The following is a 23,137-nucleotide window of genomic DNA, read 5'->3' on the forward strand; positions in this document are numbered from 1 at the left end:
ATTGTTTTTAAGGAAAGGGGAAGTTTTATGGAGTGGAAATCAGTAATTTCATGAAATAGATTAATAAAAAAAAAACAAAGAACATTAATAAGTTTAATGCCAGGAAAGAAAAAAGGGTAAAGGGTGAATGAAATGCAAATGGATATATTGTTATTTAACTTGTTTAACATTGTTTTATTTAACATTGTTTTATTAGGAGACTCCATTGTCAGGGAAACGGGGAATATTTTTTGTAATAAGGATAGGTGGAGCAGAACCAGGGTATGTCTGTCGGGAGCAACTATTGATGATGTCTCCAACAGATTGTCATATTTTAAAGGGGGTAAAGAAAACATTATTATTCATGTGGGGACAAATGATATTAAACGTACACAATCTGACGATTTGTTGGAAAAATATAGGACCATGCTGAGGAAATGTCGCGAGCTAGGCCATAATGTCTATGTGTCTGCAATTCTGCCCAGACACGATAGGAGGGATTATATGTTAAGAGCCTTGTGGATTAACTCAAGACTTGATGGAATCTGCAAGGCTTTAGGGGGGAAATTTCTGTCAGCATGGCACACACTTGTAGGTAGAAGGAATTTGTTTTGTAGAGATGGGATACACTTAAACAAAGGTGGTGCAAAAGTTTTTGCCACTATTATTGAGGATACCTTAAAGGTTCAGGGAAACTGCTAGTTAGGGGGGATGTGGGTAATACTGACATGCATTTATCTGATAATATTGGTCAAAGTAACTCTTGCACACACCTTAAGAGTTCTTATCTGTTACCCCAACTGGACGTATTATCTAGATGTTCTGGGGGCAGAAACGTTTCACGTGAGCGGGTAGCTAATATCAGGGAAGAGAGCCTAAAAAACTTCAAGGGCTGTGTTAGGGTTGTTAAATATACAAGAACAGTAAATCTTAATTGTTTATACAGTAACGTTAGAAGTGTCAATAAAATGAGCGAATTCGAACTGGTGGTTAAAACAAGTAATGCGGACATAATAGGGCTTACGGAGACGTGGTGCCACCCGGAAATTGGGGATGATGAGTTTCAGTACGGCTTGTATAATGTATTTAGGAAGGATAGAGTAGATAGAAGGGGTGGTGGGGTAATGCTTCTTATCAGAAGCAGCCTGAGTGCGACGATAGCTTTCCCAGATTCAGACATTTCACATGCTAGTATAGAGTCTGTATGGTGTGAGATAGTTGGAAACAAAGGTATAATGCGAGTAGGAGTAATCTACAGACCAGGTGATTGTGACGATTATGACAAAAGCCTCTACATGCAAATGGAATGGGCAAGTAAGCGTCAATGCCTTATTATGGGTGATTTCAATTTGCCTCTAATTGATTGGAGTAAATGGGAAGGAAACTCGACATGGGGAACAAAATTTTTAAATCAACTAGATGACTGTTATTTGTATCAACATGTCAGGGAAAATACTAGAGAAAAGAATATCCTAGACCTCATCATCACACATGAATCAGATGACATAACAGGGCTGACAGTAGAGGAACCAGTAGCAGGAAGTGATCACGGAGTTCTACGGTGGATGATGACGAGAGAGGTAGCAGAAGTAAAAGGCAAAGGAATGGGTTTTAATTTCAGAAAAGGAAATTACGATGCCTTAAGGTACTACATGGCCTCTATTAACTGGGTAGATATCGCGCAGAGAATGAATACAATTGAACTGTGGTAGGCTTTTAAAACATTAATCACAGATGCCTTGAATGCGTATATACCATTAAAAAAATACTCCACGAGAAAGGTTCCAAGTTGGATGAATAGTGAAGTTGCCACATTACTTGAGCAGAAAAAGGTGGCATGGTAAGGTTACAGAGCAATAAAAAGTACTGAAGCCTATAACAGCTACAAGGTGATGTGTAATAGAGCCACAGAAAAGATTCGACAGGCAAAGGCAGTTTATGAGAAATCACTAGCAAACAGCGCAAAGAGGGAGGATAAAGAATTCTTCACATATATAAATGCCAAGAAGAGCAGGACAAACCAGATCGGACCTTTACGTAAGGGAAAGGGGATAGTAATAAATACACCAGCTGCTGTTGCAGATGAACTCAACAGTTATTTTGCATCGATATTTACAAATGAAAAGCCTTTTGTGGCAATGGGAAATTGGGGAGCGAAGTTAAAAAAATATGTAATTAATGATATTGAAATTTCGCAAGATTATTTAATGAAAAAACTTTCGAGCCTACAGACCAGTAAGGCTCCTGGAGTTGATGGAATATACCCTATAATCTTAAGGGAGGCGGCAAGCGAGTGCATTGAACCATTGAGGCTAATTATGCGAGCATCACTAGACTCTGGGGAGATTCCCTTGGATTGGAAAAGTGCAAATGTATCTCCCATACATAAGGGTGACTCTAAAAATAAAGTTGGAAATTATCGACCTGTCAGTCTGACTTCAGTAGTAGGGAAAATCATGGAGGCAATGATCAAGGGTGGAATTCAGGATCATTTCGATCGAATTGAAATTCTTAAGGATACTCAGCATGGTTTTGTAAAGGGAAAATCATATTTAACAAATCTGGTTCGCTATTTCGAAAGGGTCACTCACGAGCTGGATTTAGGGAATAATTTCGACATTGTTTATTTAGATTTCAGCAAAGCTTTTGACTCAGTCCCACATGAGCGGTTGCTTTATAAGCTGGAACAGGTTGGAATCACTGGGAAAATCCTTAGTTGGATAGAAGGATGGCTTCAGGGCAGGAGGCAGAGGGTGTGATAAATGGCTATTCCTCAGATTGGGTTGATGTAAGAAGTGGGGTTCCCCAAGGATCGGTATTAGGACCACTGTTGTTTTTAATTTTCATAAACGACATTGATGAAGGGATAGAGGGCGTGATGTCTAAATTTGCAGATGACGTTAAAATTGGTAGAGTAGTTAATGATCACTGTCAAGCTGAGCTTCTTCAGAGAGACCTAGATAGACTTCAAGAATGGTCAGAAAAATGGCAGCTGTGCTTTAATCCAACAAAGTGTAAGGTATTACACCTGGGAAACAGTAATCCCGAAAAAACTTATTCACTTGGTGGAGTTCAACTAAACCCAGTACTGGAGGAAAGGGACTTGGGTGTTACGATACGGTCAGACATGAAATTCTCTGAGCATTGTAAACAGGTTGCAAGGAAGGCCCATGGTGTCCTATCGATGATCTATCGAACTTTTGCAAGTAGAGATAGGAACGTGATAATCCCATTATATAAGGCTTATGTTAGACCACACTTGGAATACTGTGTTCAAGTATGCAGACCGCACCTAAAGAAAGACATCGAGCTTCTTGAAAGGGTGCAAAGACGGGTAACTCGCCTGGTGAGATTGGCAAAAGGGCGTCCTTATGAAGAAAGACTTCGAATATGTGGGTTGCAGAGTTTGGAAACTAGACACCTTAGAGGAGATTTGATTGAGGTGTTTAAGGCTCTGAGAGGCATCAGTAAAATGAATGAGGACGAAATTTTCAAGATTATAAATGATGCTAGAACTAGGGGACATAAATTCAAGTTACGGGGGGAAGTGTTGAGATTGGACTGCAGAAAGTTTTATTTTAGCCAGCGAGTTATGGCTAAAATAAAACAACGAAGTTGCCTTCATGGGTGGTAGAGGCCGGCAGTTTGGGGAAATTCAAAGGTCATCTGGATAGTACTTTCGGGTAAGGGAAGCACATAGGATGATAGGTTTAATTTCCTTTTTTTTTTATTAATTATTATTATTTTTTTATTTTTATTTTTTTATTTTTTTGGCTGGTGCAGCATAAGCCATAGGCTTTCTTGCACCATGCGGCCGTTACTAATACTAACTTAGTGATTTTGTCTACTTGTTGTTAAAGAACAGTAAAGTAAAAAGTAAATTTTCTGTTTATACTCCGGGACGACCAAACGGTCAGAGGAGTTCACAAGATAGACAGAATACAAGAAACAGAACCGTATTCAGCAGTCACGGGCTTGAACCCCGGTCACTCAAGGCACGTGTACTTATGCACCTGCGCGCCTGACCACTAGGCTACGGCAGCTGTGAAGTTCAACAACATTGCATGGCTGCTGCCACTACTGTGATTTCCGTGGCACATTATAGCCTCAGTTGTTAATGTGCCAATAAAATCTAAACCAACCAACTGTGATTTCCCCAAAAAAAAAAAAAAAACCTAAAATAATAGTTGGCAGTTTTAAAATGACTTAGCATTAGTAGAGGCATATGATGCCAGAAAGCAAGCTTATGCATCATCAGCCAAAAAAAAAAAAAAAAAAAAAAATATATGCTCTGATTTCACCCCTCCATTCGTTCCAAATACCTGTCCAGCTCAGCCAAAATAAATTTAAGGCTGAGCTGGACAGGTATTTGGAACGAATTGAGGGGTGAAATCGGAGTGTTTTTTTTTTTTTTTTTGGCTGATGCTGCATAAGTTTAAAAAAAAACAGAGACAACACATAAATGATTCACAACATTCTGCATTGTGTATAGCAAAGAGTGGAATATTAGCATTAGTAAAGGCACATGATGCAAGAAAGCAAGCTTATTTAGCATCAGCCAAAAAAAAAAACTCCTTATTTCACCCATCCACTCACTCGAAATGTTTATCAAGTTCTGCCTTGAATCTATTTAAGCTATCAACTTCTACAACGACAGATGGAAGTTTGTTCCAGCAATCATCCACCCGCTGGCTAAAGGCAAACTTCTGCACATATATCCTACAACCGTCTTTCCTCAATTTGAATTTATTCCCTCTCAGGCGATTATTCTGAGCAAGAGGAAGAATCCCATCAGCATTGAGCATGCTCAAACCATTCAAGGCTTTATACATCTCAGTCAGATCACCTCGCAGGTGCCTAGTCTCCAGACACTGTAAATTGCAAAACTTAAGCCTTTCTTTATAAGAGCAACCCTTTGTTCTGTTCACTAATCTTGTTGACTTTCTCTGTACTTATTCCAACAGCTTTACATACTTCTTAAAATGAGGCCTCCAGACCTGTATACAGTACTCAAGGTGTAGCCTGATCATTGCCTTATACAAGGGGATAATCACGTCCTTATCCCTGCCTGAAAAATTCCTGTATATCATTGACAAGAGACCATGTGCTACTCTTGCAGACCGTCTGCACTGCTCAGAAAACTTCATATCTGCCTGCACAATTACCCCCAGGTCCTTTTCATTCTCTACCACTGTCAGTGTGATACCATAGAGTTGATACGTTACTGTGGGATTACTGCTTCCCGTGTTTAGTACTTTACATTTGTCAATATTAAACTTTATTTGCTACCTCTCAGCCCATCTGTTAAACTTTTCTAGATCCTGTTGCAGCAGTGTACTGTCATTAGGGTCATTAACAACCCTGCCAACCTTCGTATCGACTGCAAACTTGGACATTAAGCCTGGTATACCATCATCAATATCATTTATAAATACAGAAAACAACAATGGATCCAACACTGAACCCTGAGGGACTCCACTAATAACATTAGTCCACGAAGAGCAGTGTCCATTGATTACCACTCTGTCTTCTCCCACTCAACCACCCCTTTATCCACAGCAGCAATTTGTCTCCAATGCCACACTGCTCCAATTTGTGCAGCAGTCTTCCATGTGTAACAGTATCAAAGGCTTTTCTAAGATCTAGATATATGATATCAAAGTTACTCTTTGCATCCAGTTCCTTTGTGACTTCATCATAGTATCCAATCAAATTAGTCAGACAAGACTTCCCCTTAACAAACCCATGCTGTGTCCGAGCTAAAACTGAAGTCTTGTCTAGATGATCCTGCAATGCTTCTTTAACCAGTGTCTCCATTAATTTCCCTGCAACAGAAGTTAAACTAACAGATCTGTAATTACCTGTGTCTTCCTTTGATCCTCCTTTGTGGATTGGGGTCACATTTGCACATCTCCAGTCCATGGGTACCTCCCCTGAGTGCAGGGAAGCTCTCATAATTATGGCTAAGGGTTTGCTTAGCTATGACATTGCATTGTCCATCAACATCATCATTGGATGCACTTCCTTCGATTTTATGTGTTTCTTAACTAACAGCATAACCCCTCCTCCCTTCCTATCCTGTCTACCCTTTCTGTACACATTGTACTCCCCAAATTCCAGTTCCTCTCTGCTTATGTCTGTGTGACACCATGTCTCTGATATCCCAACAATATCTGTCTTTGATGTCTTGACTAGCACTTCAGGCTTATCAAATTTATTAACTATACTCTTAGCATTGGTGTACATGCAAGTATACATGCACCTGTTTCTACTCTTAATTACCCTAACACAGCCCATGTATTTACTTGTTCCACTATGACTCCCAGCAGTCCTGGAAATTCCCATTACCTTGTTTTCCAGACTGCTGCTCAATTGCATTTCAATAGAAGTAGTACAAGAATCACTTTTACCTCTGCCAGCAGCTACTGTTAATCTGTTAGTCAGTGTTTCCCCCAAGCTAGCAGTTTTCCGACCCACCTAACTTTGCCTCCATAGCATCAGCAAATATTCTTGCACCCTTTCTATTTAAGTGTATCCCATCCCTGTGGAAGCAGTCTCTCCTGTTAACAAGCACAGACCAGGCTGAGAAAAATTCTACCCCTTGAGCCTTGCACAATTTCTCCAGGGCTGAATTGATCGACAAGGCTCTCATCATATAGTCCCTCCTATCGTGTCTGGGCAGAATTGCAGACACTCAAATTCAAGATTAAGATAAGAACTAGCAGTTTCATATTCATATTGGAAACTGGAAAAAGTGAATACTGTATAAAGGGTACAATCACATTATTATAACCACCTACCTAGTATCCAGAATTATTATTATTATTATTATTATTAGCTGTATGGTGCAAGGAAGCCTGGGGCTTATGCTGCACCAACCAAAAAAAAAAAAAAAAAATTCCCAAGTTACCCTGAGAGAGAGAGAGAGTAGAAAGGAATCACCAAGAAAGAGAAGAATGATGATATCCAGCTCAGGAGTCATTTGCAGCATGCACCGCAGCCAACCACTGTGGGAGGGTCTCAATATGTCTGTGGAAGGTTGCTACTGTTATCTGACCATGGAGACTGCAGTGCACCCTAGAGTTCCTGTAGGTTCCTTGGTGGAGGATCCATCTGACTGGTGTTTCGATCGAGGTGGTCCCATAGATTTTCAATTGGGTTAAGATCTGGGGAATTTAGGGGCCAAGGGAGTAGCTTGAAGTGTTTGTCGTGCTCCTCAAACCACTCATGGACAATTCCAGATGACATGGCATGGCGCAGTGTCTTGCTGATAGATACCATCATCCCCAGGGAACATGGTCAACATGTACAGGTGTACCTGATCGGCGACAATCAATAGGTAACTATTTGCATTCAAGGTGACCTCCAGAGGTATCAGCAGACCCAAGCCATGTCATGAAAACATTCCCCAGACCATAATGCCACCCCCACCAGCCTGCTTTCTACCAACAATCATGTCTGGGTATATGTTCTTGGAGTCTGTGGGTAGCACAGTGGTATCGTCACCGTCCTGGGTTTGAATCCCGTTGATGAGACAAGGAACTTTAGTGGGCTTTTCTTCACTCCGTGGCTGAGTTAGTCGGTCTCAGGCGTAGATAGCAAGGTTTTTTTTTTTTTTTTCCCCAGAAGTTGGGGTTTTTTCATCCAGCAAACAGGCAAATCAACCAGAGAACACGTGGCAATTTACAGACAAATAAATAAATGGGTAGATATAATCATTTTCGGGGATCCTAATATCATAATTGTTTTTTTTTTTTTTTTTTTTTGTCTGTTTTCGGAGGTTTCACACCTAATACGCCACCGTCCATCCACTCGGTGGGCAGAAACTGTGACTCATCAGAGAAGGCCACCTGTTGTCACTCAGCTGGGGTCCAGTGTCAGTATTGCTGTGCAAACTGACACTGTTGTTTGCGATGAACGGCCGTCAGCATGGGTACTGTCACCAAGTGTCTGCTCCGGAATCCAATGTGCAACAAGGTTTGCTGCACTGTCGTGTTGGAGATCTTTCTGGTGGCCCCACGGTTCATTTGGATGGCCAGTTGAGCAACAGTAGTGTGCCAATTGGTCCTGACCAACTGTTTCAGCAGACGCTCACCTCTGCGATCAATGGCGCACAGGTCTCCACAATTGGCACAACGGGTTGTCCAAACTGTCCCATTCGTCCAGTCTTGATACACTTTCATGACTGCAGCACGTGAGCATTTCACAAAGTCTGCTGTTTCGGAAATGCTGGCATCCCTGGCCTGATAGCCGATGGTCATGCCTTTTTCCAGGTCTGATAGGTTGCGTGCTTTGCCCATGATAGAGGCTGTTACTCTGTTCACAGATGCCGAACAGCAAGCCTTATATGCTTGCGGTGTGTGAACTTGACCTGTACGCTGTATGATTTGCTAGGCGTGTGTGATGTCTGCATTGTGTGGTGGTCATAATATTGTGACTGGACTCTGTATACTTCTATCTACTGTATATCATACTGCTGTATTTCCAAGAGGGCAAATTAGTTAAACATTGGCTGTATATTCACTTCGACATATTCAGTTGCAGAGTAATTTTTGTAAACAACAGGACTCGTCAGAGACTAATTACTGTTGACACCTAGTTTCTCCCCTCAGATAGAGATACAATAATAGAGTATATAAGTGGAATGCTAATTAGAGACAGCTGTAGCTAATGTAATGCACTTGGCCATTCGTCAAGTGCATAATATTAGTTACAAAGTAAACTTTTGTAAACAACAGCACACAATATCCTTTCTTCAACTAGAATTTACACTTAGGATGGCAGAAACTGCTAAGGGATAAACTAGACAAAAATATACATGAAATGAGAAATGATTTATGGAGAAATCATGTGATTTCACTTTTGCACTATGATAGCTTGGACAGTTTTGTTTTGATTTATTTTCTCCAAACACCAAATTCTACGGCATCAGAAATATACTTGGCAAAATTAAATGAATTCTTTACACCTGAAGAAAAATCAATGATCCAACATACTCAGAATCAATGGTTTAAGAGCTCCAAACCCAACCCCCAAAATACATTCAGCCAACCAACCAACCAATAAAACCAGTACCATCAATAAAAACAAATACAAATATGATATAATAAAGTTCATCTTTAAAAAAGGTCTTATATTATCACTATATTAATGTTTGTATAAAACTGAAATCACATTAAAACTGCAAGTAATTGACAAAAACTGATTTAATATTTAAAATCAGCACAAAAAATGCTTTCATATTCATTTACTTTGATATGTGTGACAGAAAAAAGTATTCTTTTGTTTATCAGTGTAAGTAAAACAAAACAGAATATTAATACTGTTTCCTTTACCACAAAGTAATCATCTAATTCTGTGAGACTTGCTGCCTCCATCGAGAACCCACTATCCATAGGTGAACTCCATGAGATCCAGTGTTCTGTTATTAGCTGAGGGGTTTTATATTTATGTCCCTTGTTTTGTGCTTCACCATTGAGGGAGACTTTCTCCTCATTCATTTTACTCAATCCCTTCAGTGCCTTATACATTTCACTTAATTTCCCATTACATTTTAGTAGTCAAATTTTGCAGTCCACATCTTCCAAACTGTTCTTCAAATTTCTAGATTTTTTTTTTTTTTTTCTGAGGTGCAATTTCAAGACCTGAACATAACATAAAAATTCAGTGTAACCATCAACCTGTAATGCGGGATAAATATACACCAGTTTCCCTACTAAAAAAGGGCATCTAAATCAAAGACAAGACAACATGTGCTGCCTTCCTAACACCCTGATCACAGTGAATGGAAACCTTCATATTGGCATTAGCAGAGGCATATGATGCAAGAAAGCAAGCTTATACAGCATCAGCCAAAAAGAAAAAAAAAAAAAAAAAATCCCATTTCACACATCCATTTGCTCTAAAGGTTTGTCCAGTTCTTCCTTGAATTTATTTAAGCTATCAACTTCCACAATGACAGATGGAAGTTTGTTACAGCAAACAACTACCTGCTGGCTAAATGCAAATTTCCGCACATCTAATCAGCAACTGTCTTTCCTCAATTTGAATTTATGCCCCCCCCCCTCCGGTACGCACTCTGAACAAGAGGAAGAATCCCATCAGCATTGAGCCTGCTCAACTCATTCAAGCACCATTGAGCAGCATTGAGCCTGCTCAACTCATTCAAGGCCTTATACACCTCAATCATATCGCCTCGCAGTTGTCTAGTCCAGATGCTGCAATTTGCAGAACTTGGTAAGGGAACCCCTTCGTTCTTCTCACCAATCTTCTTGCCCTTCTCTGTTCTCATTCTAGAAACTCGCATCCTTCCTAAAATAAGGGATAATCACCTCCTCCCTACTAGCAAAATTCCTGTATATCATTGACAAAATCTAATGACCTGCTCTGGCAACCTGTCTGCATTGCTCAGAAAACTTCATATCTGACTGCACAATTACCCCCAGGTCTTTTTCATTCTCTACCACCCTGATTGAAATACTGCCCAGTCGGCATGTTTCTCTTAAGTTAATTCTACCTATATGCAGTACTTTGCATTTGTCAATGTTAAACTTCAGTTTCCTCTTCTCAGCCCATCTGCCCAGCCTTTCAAGATCCTATTAGCATTAGTAGCATTAGTAGAGGCATATGATGCAAGAATGCAAGCTTATGCAGCATCAGCCAAAAACAACCCTCCATTCGTTCCAAATGCCTGTCCAGCTCAGCATTAAATTTATTTAGGCTATCAACTTCCACAACAAAAGATGGAAGTCTGTTCCACCAATCAACTGCCAGCTGGCTAAAGGCAAATTTCCACACATCTATTCTACAATTGTCTTTCCTCAATTTGAAACTGTGCCCCCCTCAGGTTCTTAATCTGAGAAAGAGGAAGAATCCCATCATCATTCAGCTTGCTCAAGCCATTCAAGGTCTTATACACCTCAATCAGATCACCTTGCAGGTGCCTACTCTCCAGATGCTGCAATTTGCAGAACTTAAGCCTTTGTTGGTAAGAGCACCCCTTTGCTCCCCTCACCAATCTTGTTGCCCTTCTTTGTACTTGTTCTAGCAACACTACATCCTTCCTAAAATGAGGCCTCCAGACCTGTACACAGTACTCTTGGTGTGGCCTGACCATTGCCTTGTATAACAGAATAATCATCTCCCTGTCCCTGCTAGCAAAATTCCTATATATATCATTGACAAGACTCCATGACCTGCCCTGGCAGCTTGTCCCTCTGCAGTGCTCAGCGAACTTCATATTTCACTGCACAGTTATCCCCAGGTATTTTTCACTTTCCACTTCCCTGAGTGTAGTACCACACAGTTGGTACGTTTCTCTTTGGTTATTGCTACCCATATCCAATACTTTGTATTTGTCAATGTTAAACTTCAGTTGCCACTTGAAGTGTGGCAACTGAATATAAATATCAGATTTCTGTGTTAGGGGTACAATGTACCTGCTGACCCTACCCTGTCTATGCCACTGGTCGTACTCATACAAAATGATGTAAAATTATCAGAAATGAAAATGGTGCTGTTTTTGTGTGGTGTGTTGATGTTGTTTAGTTGTATTTAGTCACTTTGCTACCAGAAAGCAGTGATTACCAGGATGGCTGCTTCACAATACATGTCCATTCCATAGGGCATGCAGGCCATAACTATAAACATACTGTCTTTAGCAGACTAAATCCTGTACCATTTTGGCCAACCAATGCCAGCAAGGGATCCTGCACTGGAAAAATTTGAACCAAAATTTTGAGGCAAAATTTTGAAAAACATTACACCGGCAACTCATATCAACTAGGTGCACTACCTTAGATTCTCTTTGTTTTATTAACTAAGAAAATAACCATCTATCCTTGTCTTGTTTGTTCTTTTGTTAAACATTGTATTCTTTATATTCAAGTTCTGTATCCCCATTATCTGAGTGGCAATATGTTTTGGATATCCCTAAAATGTCTACATTTGTTGAACTTCAGATTACCCAAATAAATTTATTCATTATACTCCTAACATTAATGTACAAGCAAGTATATATGTATCTCTTTTAGCTGATCTTTAGTTGGTATTTTTTTTCTCATAAAGTATTACAGTTCTCTGACAGCTATTATTTGTTTATTTAGGTAGTTCATCCCACTGCAGTCTTTGATGTAAGTTATATCTATCTTTTCAGAACATTGGATTATATAAGGTATGTTTTAGCTTGTGGTAATGAGTTAATTGCATGCTATATAATTCTTCTTAATATTTTAAAGTAAAAATTTCACTCTGCCTGTAAAAGAATAGATTTGTAATTTGAATTTTTCATAATACAGTAAACCCTTGCTAATCCAGTTACAGTAATTCGGATGTCGGATAATATGGATTGAAATATGAAAAATTCTGTTCACTATTGAGTACGTTGAAAGACACACAGGAATTAGGAAGGCAGATGAGTAACTGCATGCTGATTTGAGTCTGGAGAGAGAGAGAGAGAGAGAGAGAGAGAGAGAGAGAGAGAGAGAGAGAGAGAGAGAGAGAGAGAGAGAGAGAGAGAGAGAGAGAGAGAGAGAGAGAGAGAGAGACGGAACATACATTGCATTGCCTTGCGTGTTGTTCAAATCGTTGACTCTTAGTCAGATGGATATAAGCAATTATTGCTTATATCGCTTCATTTGCGTACTTATTTATACATATGTGCATAAGTATTTAATCTGTTATGAAATAATGGAAAGGTAGTAAAAGGAAGAGTGGAAAATGTATAATAGATCAGATTAATGCCATCAAATTATTGATTAAACATTACATTAGTCTGTAATCTAATTACTCTGTAAGGGTATATATGTACAATATAAGTGCTCCAAGTGAGTCTACAGACCCAAAAGAGCAGATTATGATACAGAGCGAGCCATTAGGCAAAAAGAACCTATAAAGACTAAGATAGCCTGTGCTGGTTTACTTCGTTGTACTCTATAAATAAACGTATAATTAGCAATAAAATAATAAAAATAAAATGAATTAAAATAATGATTGAGGCTAATTATCGATAATAGGATACCTTGAATGGTACGTTTTTGAGGGCTAGCACCATTCAACATATCCAATCTATAATTAGCTAGGATATCTGTTTCTGTTTGTTATCTGCCTGATTAACTAGGTCCAAATTATCAAAATTATAGGCATTATGGCAATCCGAATTTAAATTTAACAGCAAAAAAAACAAAATAATTGCCCATATGTACTTAAGTTAGTACAGGTAACCCTTGTTAGTAAATTGATAAGAGGAGTTTACCTCAATATAGTACGTGGAACACTTCCACCAAGCCATTCAAAAAATCTCCCATAATTGTGTGTATCGATTGTATACTACTGGAGAGACAGGAAGTGAATGAAATAGTCAATAAGAGTATGAAAATTAATTAGATAGTATGAATCAGAGCTGTGTTACTCAATATGTTCTACGTTGGTAATAATATTAGTAAATTGATAAGAGGAGTTTACCTCAATTTACTAATATTATTACCAACGTAGAACATATTGAGTAACACAGCTCTGATTCATACTAGGTAACCCTTGTATAACACAGTAGTTTGGTTCCTACAAAATCTCATGTAATGCGACACCATGTTATAAGGGACTAAGAACCAGTACAAAAAGGGGGGTTACGTTCCAAAAGCTAACAATTTTTTTTTTTTTTTTTTTTTTATGACTATTGGAAACTTAATTTTAATAGTAGTAATATCTTAATATTTTAACTTTATTTTTTTATAATAGTAGTAACTTAAATAGTAATAACTGAACAAACGTCTTACCTTACAAACTGTGATACTTATATGTGAGATAACGTACGTTCATTTAATTTTCTTTCTCTTCATCGCTGCTAAGCACAATCTCTTCTGCAGCATCTAGATTTAGTGTGCCTTCTGCTCTCTTTAAAAGTCACGAACTGCACTCTTCGAAGTCACAGTTATTTTTTATGGTCTCAAACAAGCACAAGTTCAATAGCACAGAATCTAACCCAGGGATCTCCCAACAAAATACAGTGGACCCCTGCTTTAAGTGATACATGAAAAATCGGAAGAATATTTTCCAGTTAGCAAAATAAAAATAAATTTATGCTTACATACATAGCTTACTCTCGCCGTAGCCGAGTAGGCAAGAGCGGGAGTGCAGTAGCACACGCTCTTTGAGTAGACCGGGGTTCAAGCCCGTGCCCGCTGAATACGGTCGATCTGCCAACCCGCACTGGACCAGCGTGGTAGATTATGGTCCATTTCCCTCAACATGAATTGTTGAGGAGGCTTCCATCCTGCAGTGGGTTGATAATGGCTGCACTTTACTTTTTTTTTTACATAGCTTAATTAACACGTACTGTAATATGTACATACTAATTGATATTTCTGTTCACTGACTTTTTTATTTTTTTGGTTGTAAAATTTAAAACAGTAAAAATGATAAGCAATTAAAACAATGAACACGACACACACACAAGTTGCAACAAACACAATACGGAGTAATGAATTTCTGAAAATTTATTTGTTTTTTATATGATTGAATATTTCATGGAAGGGGAAACATGTCACCATAATAATGTGAAAACTCACAGAATTCCAGCTATCGGTACTATAGCAAATGCAAGAAGACCGAGTTTACTACCTGTTTATAATTGATTACACTAACAGAAAAGCCTAATAAACCGGAAAGTGCGAATTGTTTTTATTGTTTTATGGTAGTGACCTCCAGAAATGTGCTTTAGAAAAATATCACGAAGGTGATAACAACTAGCAAGTCAATAGCAGGGATTTACAAAAAGGAATGGAAATGTTGAAAATTACATCTAACATAATAGCAGGGTTTTTCTAACACAAAAGCTCAAAAATACCGTGTTATGCAAGATTTCCAGCAATTCTCAAACCATATTAGAGCAAAACGTTGTTGTAAAAAGTGCCGTGTTGTGCGAGGATTGCTGCAATTTATCAATCGTGTTAATAGTGAAATCATGTTGTAGAAGTACTGTGTTATAAGGGGGTTGCCTGTACATAATTATTTTATATAATTATGGGTACTAAAGAATTAAAAAGTGGAATAAAAAGAAAACATGTTACGTTAATTATCATTAAGAAGCTCAAAGTGATAAAACAACTTGAAAATGGTGTTCCTTGAAAAAAAATTGCTGAAGAATTTGGTATTATTGGTCAACAGGCTGTGTCAGATATTGAAAAACAAAGAATCTATAAAGGCATTTACTTTAAAATTCAATATGGGGAGTGATAAAAGCAGTATCAAATAGACAGACATTAAAAAAGCTATTTAATAATATCTGCTTGTTTGATGATGGGTGATGCCAATGCCACCTGATAAATCATTTTTTATGATAAATACATTAGTAAAGGCATCATATGCCTTTGCTAATACTAATGTGTTGTCTTTTTATAGTGTTAAATTTTTATATATTACCTGGTCTTGGCGCATTATAGCCTTAGATGCTAATGCGCCAATAAAACCAAACCAAACCAAACCAATCTTTTTATAGTTTTTAAATAAAGGCTCTACGGTGATATTTTTTATTTATTTTCATCAGCACTACCTATATCATTAAATTTTCCATTTATTTGCATTTTAAGTTTTTTGTCTTCTAGGGCTATCTTTTGCTTCACTGATTCAGATTATCGCTTAATCTGAATGATCCCCCCCCCACCAATTAATCTGGATTAGCGAGGGTTTACTGTACTGTGTAACATTTTTATTTATTATTATTAGTGTTATTAATTAATTAATTAATTAATTAATTAATTTTTTTTTTGTGAACTAACTATATTCTTATTTAATCACAAACTGGGAAAGTTTGATTTAATCCAGTCAGTTGGTTCCCAAAAAAAATTAGTAGAATAGTATGGAGTGCTTTTTTAGATCTGTTTTAAAATTACTGTTATATACATAATGAAGTTGGGGATATGGTTATTGAAGGGCATAATGACGAATGAAAGATTTTAATCGGATTGGTTAGAGATTCGTCATGTCATTTTCTGAAACTTTTAAGTTTTAAATAATTTACATTAAAATTCATATGCATTTTACTATCTTCTCATTATTGAGTAGCTTCTAGAAATAAACTATGTATGAAATTTGAATAATTACAACATGACTAATAGTTACAAGGACTTGTATCACTGCTGTGCAGGTGTATTCTTCTGACAGCCAGTGAAAAGCATTAGAAACACCCAAATTGTAAAAAGCATTAGAAACACCCAAATTGTAAAAAGCATTAGAAACACCCAAATTGTATAGGTGTTTTAATTTAATTTTAATATAAGTTATTCTGACCATCAAAATTAGATTTAAAATGTATGTATCTGTTACTCTTAAAGAATATTTTTATCTTTATAAACTATTCAAACATTTTGTACACCACTAATTAATAATTTTAATAAATGAGCATTATAATAATCAAATGGACATTATGTTATAATCCATTTACTAGGTTCTTATTAGTATGCATGTGAGTCAGAACAGGGATTACAGATTAACCTTATATCTTCAAACAGGCCTATGGGGCTGGGAAATTCCACACTGTAATAAATAAAGACAAACACCAGCCAAGAAATAAAAAATTTTTACTATTTAAATAATAAAATAATGTGATACACTATCGGAAGACTAAAATATTACAATAAATTACGATAAAATAAACTACGATAAAACGTTAAAAATATACCGAAGCAATAAAATTATCTAAAATAAACTGGATTAAAAGCGATAAAACCTGAAGCTTTCGGAGACTGCTGTCTCCTTCTTCAACAGTATACTATTACTGCAATGACACATCCTTAAGTAGCAGACCCATGGCACTCATGCACGTGGTCCATCAGACACATGGTCGGCATTCCCCACGCGCGCATCGGAAACGGAAGTGGCTCGGGAACGTGTCAAACAGAACCGGTCATCCCGTCTGAGGACAACCGCCTCAAACAGGGGGTGTAAACGTGTCCCCCTGTCCCTGTTAATAGTATTACGACTGGATGAACCGATTCGCAAGCTCTCGAGCCACTTGCATTCCCAAAATCCATGGGCATGGTCCGTAATGACCGCGTCTTCGGGGGGGATCCGATGCTGCTTCTCCCAGAAATGCTCTGCCACAGCAGACCTCGCATAATTAGCAGTCTTAATAGCGGTCATGTGCTCCCCCAGACGGTCTTTTAAACGTCGCCCCGTCTCCCCCACATAACATTCCTCACAATCCGGGCACTTAATCTCATAGACCACACTACTAGTATAGTCCTGGGCTACGGGATCTTTAACTTGAGACACCACTGTGTGCAATCTCCGTCCCGGAAGTTGCACACAGCGGGTCTGACACTCCCGCAGTGCCCGTACAATGCGTTCTGAAAGGCCCGGATAGTAAGAAATGTATGCGGTAGCCACAGGGGCAGGCGACTCCCTACGATTGGACTCTACCCTATAAATATATTTGTCCAAGACCCTCTGGGGGTACCCACACTTCCTGAGGTCTGCCGTGACTGCAAATTTCCATTTCCTTATCCTCGGGGGTACTACAGTGGGTCCCCACCCTATTCAACAATGCCCTGGCTACACTATTCTTATGATGATAAGCCTATGCCGAGCTGTAATGAACATACTGGCCACGGCACATAGGCTTTCTATGAATAGTCTTAATTCTAGACCCATCTCTGCTAACCAGGACATCCAGAAACGGGAGGGACCCAGCTTTTTCCACCTCCGAGGTGAATTGTATGAATGGGGAGAAGCTGTTAAGTAAACTGAGCATCTCATCTTCCTACCCCTTTTTTAAAATGGTGAACGTAAAAGAGGAAGGAAGATGAGGTGCAAAAAATGAATGTTAAACATTCATAAATACTGCATTTCAAACCATGCGCGTAGCTATACAATACAGTGTACCCTGCTTTATGATATTAATCAGTTCCAGAGACACCATCTTATCGTTAAAATATCTTAATGTGAACCCAATAACACATTGTTTTTTAGTAATTCGTTTCAAGATCTCGGAATTTGAAATTTTCGCTGTATAACTAAGCTGTTTATCTCTTTAAAATGTAATTTTTAAGGTCGCGAGCGTGACCTTAAAAGGTCATGAGCATGGTTTGAAATTGTATTAGTTACCAATTCAAATCATTAAAATGCACTACAATTTCATGAATTTCATGGTTAGATATTTTTTTTCTAACCATGAAATTTTAAGAATCAGTTTTAAATGCCTTTGTGATATTTTTCTAAAGCACATTTCTGGAGGTTCTTGCATTTGCGAAAATACCGATAGGTGGAATTGTGTGGTTCTTTTACGTTATTATGGTGAAATGTGTTTTCCCTTTACTGAAATCTTCAATCTTATAAAAAACAAATTTTTAGAATCTTCTCTTCATTCCTTTTTTTTTTTTTAAGCTTTGTGAACTTGTTACTCCACGCGAATTGTGTATTTGCTTGTGTGTGCCGTTAAAAAATGGTTATGCATGCAATCGTGAAATTTATAATTAAAAGAGAAGATTATCTTGGAAACAAATGCCTCTTGAAACATTTCTGAAGAAGATGACTCCTCGTGCAACAAACTAACCAGTGTTGAGCCAGTAATGAGTGATCAACAAGTGTGCATTTAGTCGATGATGATGGTGAAGAATAAGCATTCTTTGACATTTGTAAGTTGTAAATAATTTCTCTATTATTATAATTTTCTTGATTTTACAGGCTATGTTTTCATTTCTTTCGATAAATCAATCATTGTTTAAACATAAACTAATTTCTTTGTTGAGAACATAACCCCTATTTTTAACCGTATGTCTATGGGAAATAAATTCCCGCTTTACGAGTTTTCACTTTATGAGCGCATGCTAGGAATGAATTAACTCGTAAAGTCGAGAACTACCTGTAATTGCACTTACTTCTAGTGTTTCCAAGTACATTTTAAAGTGTCCTTCCAATTCCAATATATGCCTCTCAAATTTGGCCCTCAGCTCCTGATTCACATAAGTCCATCCTTGGGATCGAGTACTGGCTCTTGAGATGGCTTAATAGAGTAGCTGGCCACCCTTTTACTATCTCAAGGGCCATTTTATACTCAAATCTTAACATCACACCCTGGATTCAGCCGACAGTTAACAGGAATATACACACTCGCACAAATGCTTACAGGCAGATTGAATGCGGCAACCCTTGATAATGTTCTAGTCAAACCACATTCCACTGCTAGACATTGCAGAGGAGTCAGTCTTCCACTTCGTTCAATCCTAAACAATCTTGGTAGCCTACGAAGATGCTTCCCATCCAATACAGCAAAAATATTTAACTCTGCAGATAGATGTTGTAAAACTCTGTAAGGATGCAACATACTGAAAAGGGATTTTCCAGAATTCTTATAGACTTACTGAAATATGATTCTGCTGTAATGTGACAACATACCAGAGAGTTGTGACTAAATGAAACTGTGTCTAATGTATCAAAAGTGAAACATTCTACTTCAAAAAAAATAATACCGTAAGATATTAACTGGAAAATATGCCTTCTCTAAGAGTTGTGTAAATATATAATTTATATATGGGATTATGAGGAGAGGGATCAAAAAGGTTGTACCCTTACCTAGAAATAATAGCCCTAGAAAGGTGAAACTTCACAGGAACTTTTAATCCTTTTCTATGTACTCTCCATGTATAGTAACACATTTCTCCCATCTATGGATCAGTTGTTTAATGCCTTGATTATAGAAGTCTGCACTTTTTTTCATCTTAAATTACAATTCCACGTCATTGATTATTTCCTGAGACAAATCATAGTGGCATCCACGCAATGGTTTCTTCATTTGTCGAAACAAGAAGTCTGATGGTGCTAGGTCAGGAGAATAGGCTGGGTACTGCAGTAGTTTGAAGCCATACCTTCAAAGCATCATGTAACATTTTTAAAAGATTTCTGTAGTATTCTCTGGTAACTGTGGAACCACGAGATAGGTAATCTGTCAGGATAACCCCTTTCTGTCTCAAAACACGAACAACATCACCTTTGCAGATGGAGTGGTCTTTGCCTTTTTTGGGAGGTGGGGAAGAGGTGTGCTACCAATGCTTTGAATGTCTTTAGTCTCCAGATCATACTGGTACACCCAGCATTGGTCATTTGTCACCAACCAATCAAAAACGTTCTCGTCATCCGCATTACACAAATCCAACAGTTGGCAAGAACGTTGCATTCGACTTTGCTTCTGCAAAAGTGTTAGTAGTCTTGGAACACATCATGTGGAGACCTTAGACATGTGCAGATGGTCATGTAAAATGCTGTGGGCAGTCCCATAACTAATTCCCACTGCAATTGCGATGAAACAAATTTCACACGTCTGTTACTCAGCACCAGCTGCTCAACCTTTGCAACCGTCTCACTGTCTGTGAATGTTGATGGCCTTCCTTCTCTTGGCTCGTCTTGATTGCACTGTACGACTGCACTAGAACAACTCCTGTTTCCACTTTTTTGCAGTGTCATAGAATGGACAATTCTGCCCATACACAGCTTTCATTTCTTCGTCAATTTCCAGGGCTTTCTTGCCCTGCAAATGCATGAACTTTATCACTGGTCGATACTCTGCTTTGTCAACCTTAGCATCCTTCCTCATATTCCAAGCTCCACCTCTGGAGTACGATCACCTATGGCAGTGGTTTTCAACATGGGTGCCGCAACAGCATTCCAGGGGTGCCACCTAATTTGAGTTTGTTACTTCAACTTATTATTTTTTAAATTTATATGTTTATTTCATTATAAAAAGGTATACAGTATCTTTTTAATTTTTTGGTGATCTATAATTGATGTTTACTTAGTACCTCTATATAAAGAATAAAATTATATACTGTATATATATAATTTGTATTATGAAATTTAAGTTTTATAATTATATTATTGTAATAAATATCATATAACATATTTTTTAATATTATATTATATATATATATATATATATATATTCGTTTAATTGTAGATTGTTACCGATTATTGGTGTTTTTCATATAAGTATTAGTGTTCATACAAATTTGTAATCAAGTTAACCTAGTTTGGTTATCTTCATTCCATATGGCATATTCATTTTGAGTTAAGATAAAAAGTATAATGCTAAATGATAATGATTTTTCATAACATTTTACTAATGAAAACATTTTATCTGTAGCAAGATAATTATTAAATCTTAATTTCTCTATAAATTTATATAATAATACTAAATCTTTAAAGACTGTACAAATTTATATAATAATATAACGTATTGCATTACACCACATGGCCGTCAATCCCCTACTTCATCGGGGGCTTTGAGTGGATTGACAATATCCACTCTAAAAAAGAAACTACTGCTATTTTGTGATAAGGAAATATTGCAACTTCTAAACCCTTTATTAAAATAAATTATACAAAATTTGAAATTGAAAATAAAAAATATATACAAGAATTTTTAAAATCACTGACTGCGTAAATTGAAATAAAATAAAACAGGGTTATATATAATTAATATATAAAATAAGACAACCAAATAAAAGTGCTAAAACATACGTGCACTGTATATAAAATAAAATAGAACGAGAGCTTTTGAGGTGATAGACCATTTCAGCTTGATAAGATCAATGACAGTGAACCAAATATATATTGCAAAGGAAAATCCCATTCATGTGCCAAAAATCCATACCTGTGCATAGTGTAGCGGTAAAAAAGGAAAGGAAAAAAGAGGGAGAGGGAGAAGTGTGTATGAGAAATAGAAGACACTAATCATCAGATTCTGTATTACTGTTGTTATGTCTAGCAGCTCTGTTGTTAACTTGCCAACTGCCATCATGATATAAAACAATGGCCTCCAAAATATGGTGAATTGAGGTCCTAGCATTACAATTAATGGTGGGACCCGCTTGTGCTATATTGAAGGCCTCTACCCATGGGAGATGAGTATCACAAACATAATCCAGAATTTCAGTATTAGAACAGGTCTCATAGTGGAAGTGCTGCTCACTCCAGTAGTGCTCAGCAACGGCTGATGCTTCAAAATCAGCTTGTCATATAACCACTTCATGCTCAGAAATGTGGTCAACTAACATATGTTTAGATTCCCAAATATAACAGCACCCCCCTACAATCCAGAAAACTAATATGATAAATTACTCTCGCTAGGTGTAGCATGGATACAACTGATTTCACGCTGGGTTACATCTATTGTAACTTTCTGTCTGGGAGCTGTATGCAATAAAACATGAGGGGATAACCACAGTTAGATAACTCTGATTCGACTCTGGCATACTCAGTCTCCCTATAAACAGAATGTGAGCTTCCACGGTTGAACATTGCTATAGCCATGCTGTGTGGATACCTAAGGGTATGTGGAGAAACCATTAATACTAGAAAAGAAGATTAGTAAATCTGTGCAGCGGAGACTTCATGTGTCTGGTTGTTAACTTCCCAGGTTTTATGCTTTACCTAAAATTCATTATGCTATGCCCCATTCTTTCCTATTGTGACATGCCTACATATGAACTCTCCAAGCACTTAGTTATTTTGCTTACTCCTCATATCGGTACTACTGACTATACTGTTAAAAATAATACCCAATTTTTTGAGATCATTAGGGAGTTTGATATTATGGAGAGTTTCCTGTAACATGGTCTGCCTGTTCACATCTGTTCCTATTCAGCCTGCCATTACATTTGTTAGGCAGTTGTGTTAACTGTTCATATTGACATAACCGCCTAACAATTTGTTAGGTGGGTTCTCCTAGGTGTGTCAACTGTTGGTGGTAAAAGTCGCATTCTGCAATTGACCTTTTTTGCCCAGACTATTCAAGAGCTATTGATGTTATAAACCATAAAACTAACTATGAAGAGTAGGACAATATACTCTTTTTATTCAGATCAATTTGCAGAGGGTGATGAATGTTGCCTCTCAGCTGGCACTGGCTGTTGAGGAGACAAAGGTTGATTTGGTGCCATGTTGTTGGTTATTGCCTGAGGCAATTCAGGATAAGTATTACCATTAGCATTAGTAGAGGCACATGATGCAAGAAAGCAAACTTATATAGCACGAGCCAAAAAAAAAAAAAAAAAAAACCCTGCCCATTTCACCGATCCATTTATTCCAAATGTTTGTCTGGTTCTGCCTTGAATTTATTCAAGCTATCAACCTCCACAACAGATGGAAACTTGTTCCAGCAATCAACTAC

At 37.7% G+C, this 23,137-nt stretch overlaps 1 protein-coding gene across 1 annotated transcript in view; it reads left to right on the top strand.

Annotated features, from left to right (window-relative positions):
• The window catches only part of LOC150089107 (nonsense-mediated mRNA decay factor SMG8-like), a gene marked incomplete at its 3' end in the record, with an annotated part of 262,505 nt that overhangs the window by 25,235 nt on the left and 214,133 nt on the right, over positions 1–23,137 (top strand). Inside the window, exon 4 of the mRNA XM_090370415.1 lies at positions 12,084–12,151. Coding sequence (XP_090226541.1) covers positions 12,084–12,151 — 68 coding nt within the window. The remainder of the gene's footprint in view (positions 1–12,083; positions 12,152–23,137) is intronic.

The sequence above is a fragment of the Mastigoproctus giganteus genome, chromosome 3 (genome assembly GCF_048544385.1).
Source record: "Mastigoproctus giganteus isolate SK-2022 chromosome 3, ASM4854438v1, whole genome shotgun sequence".
Taxonomy (NCBI): Eukaryota; Metazoa; Arthropoda; class Arachnida; order Uropygi; family Thelyphonidae; genus Mastigoproctus; species Mastigoproctus giganteus.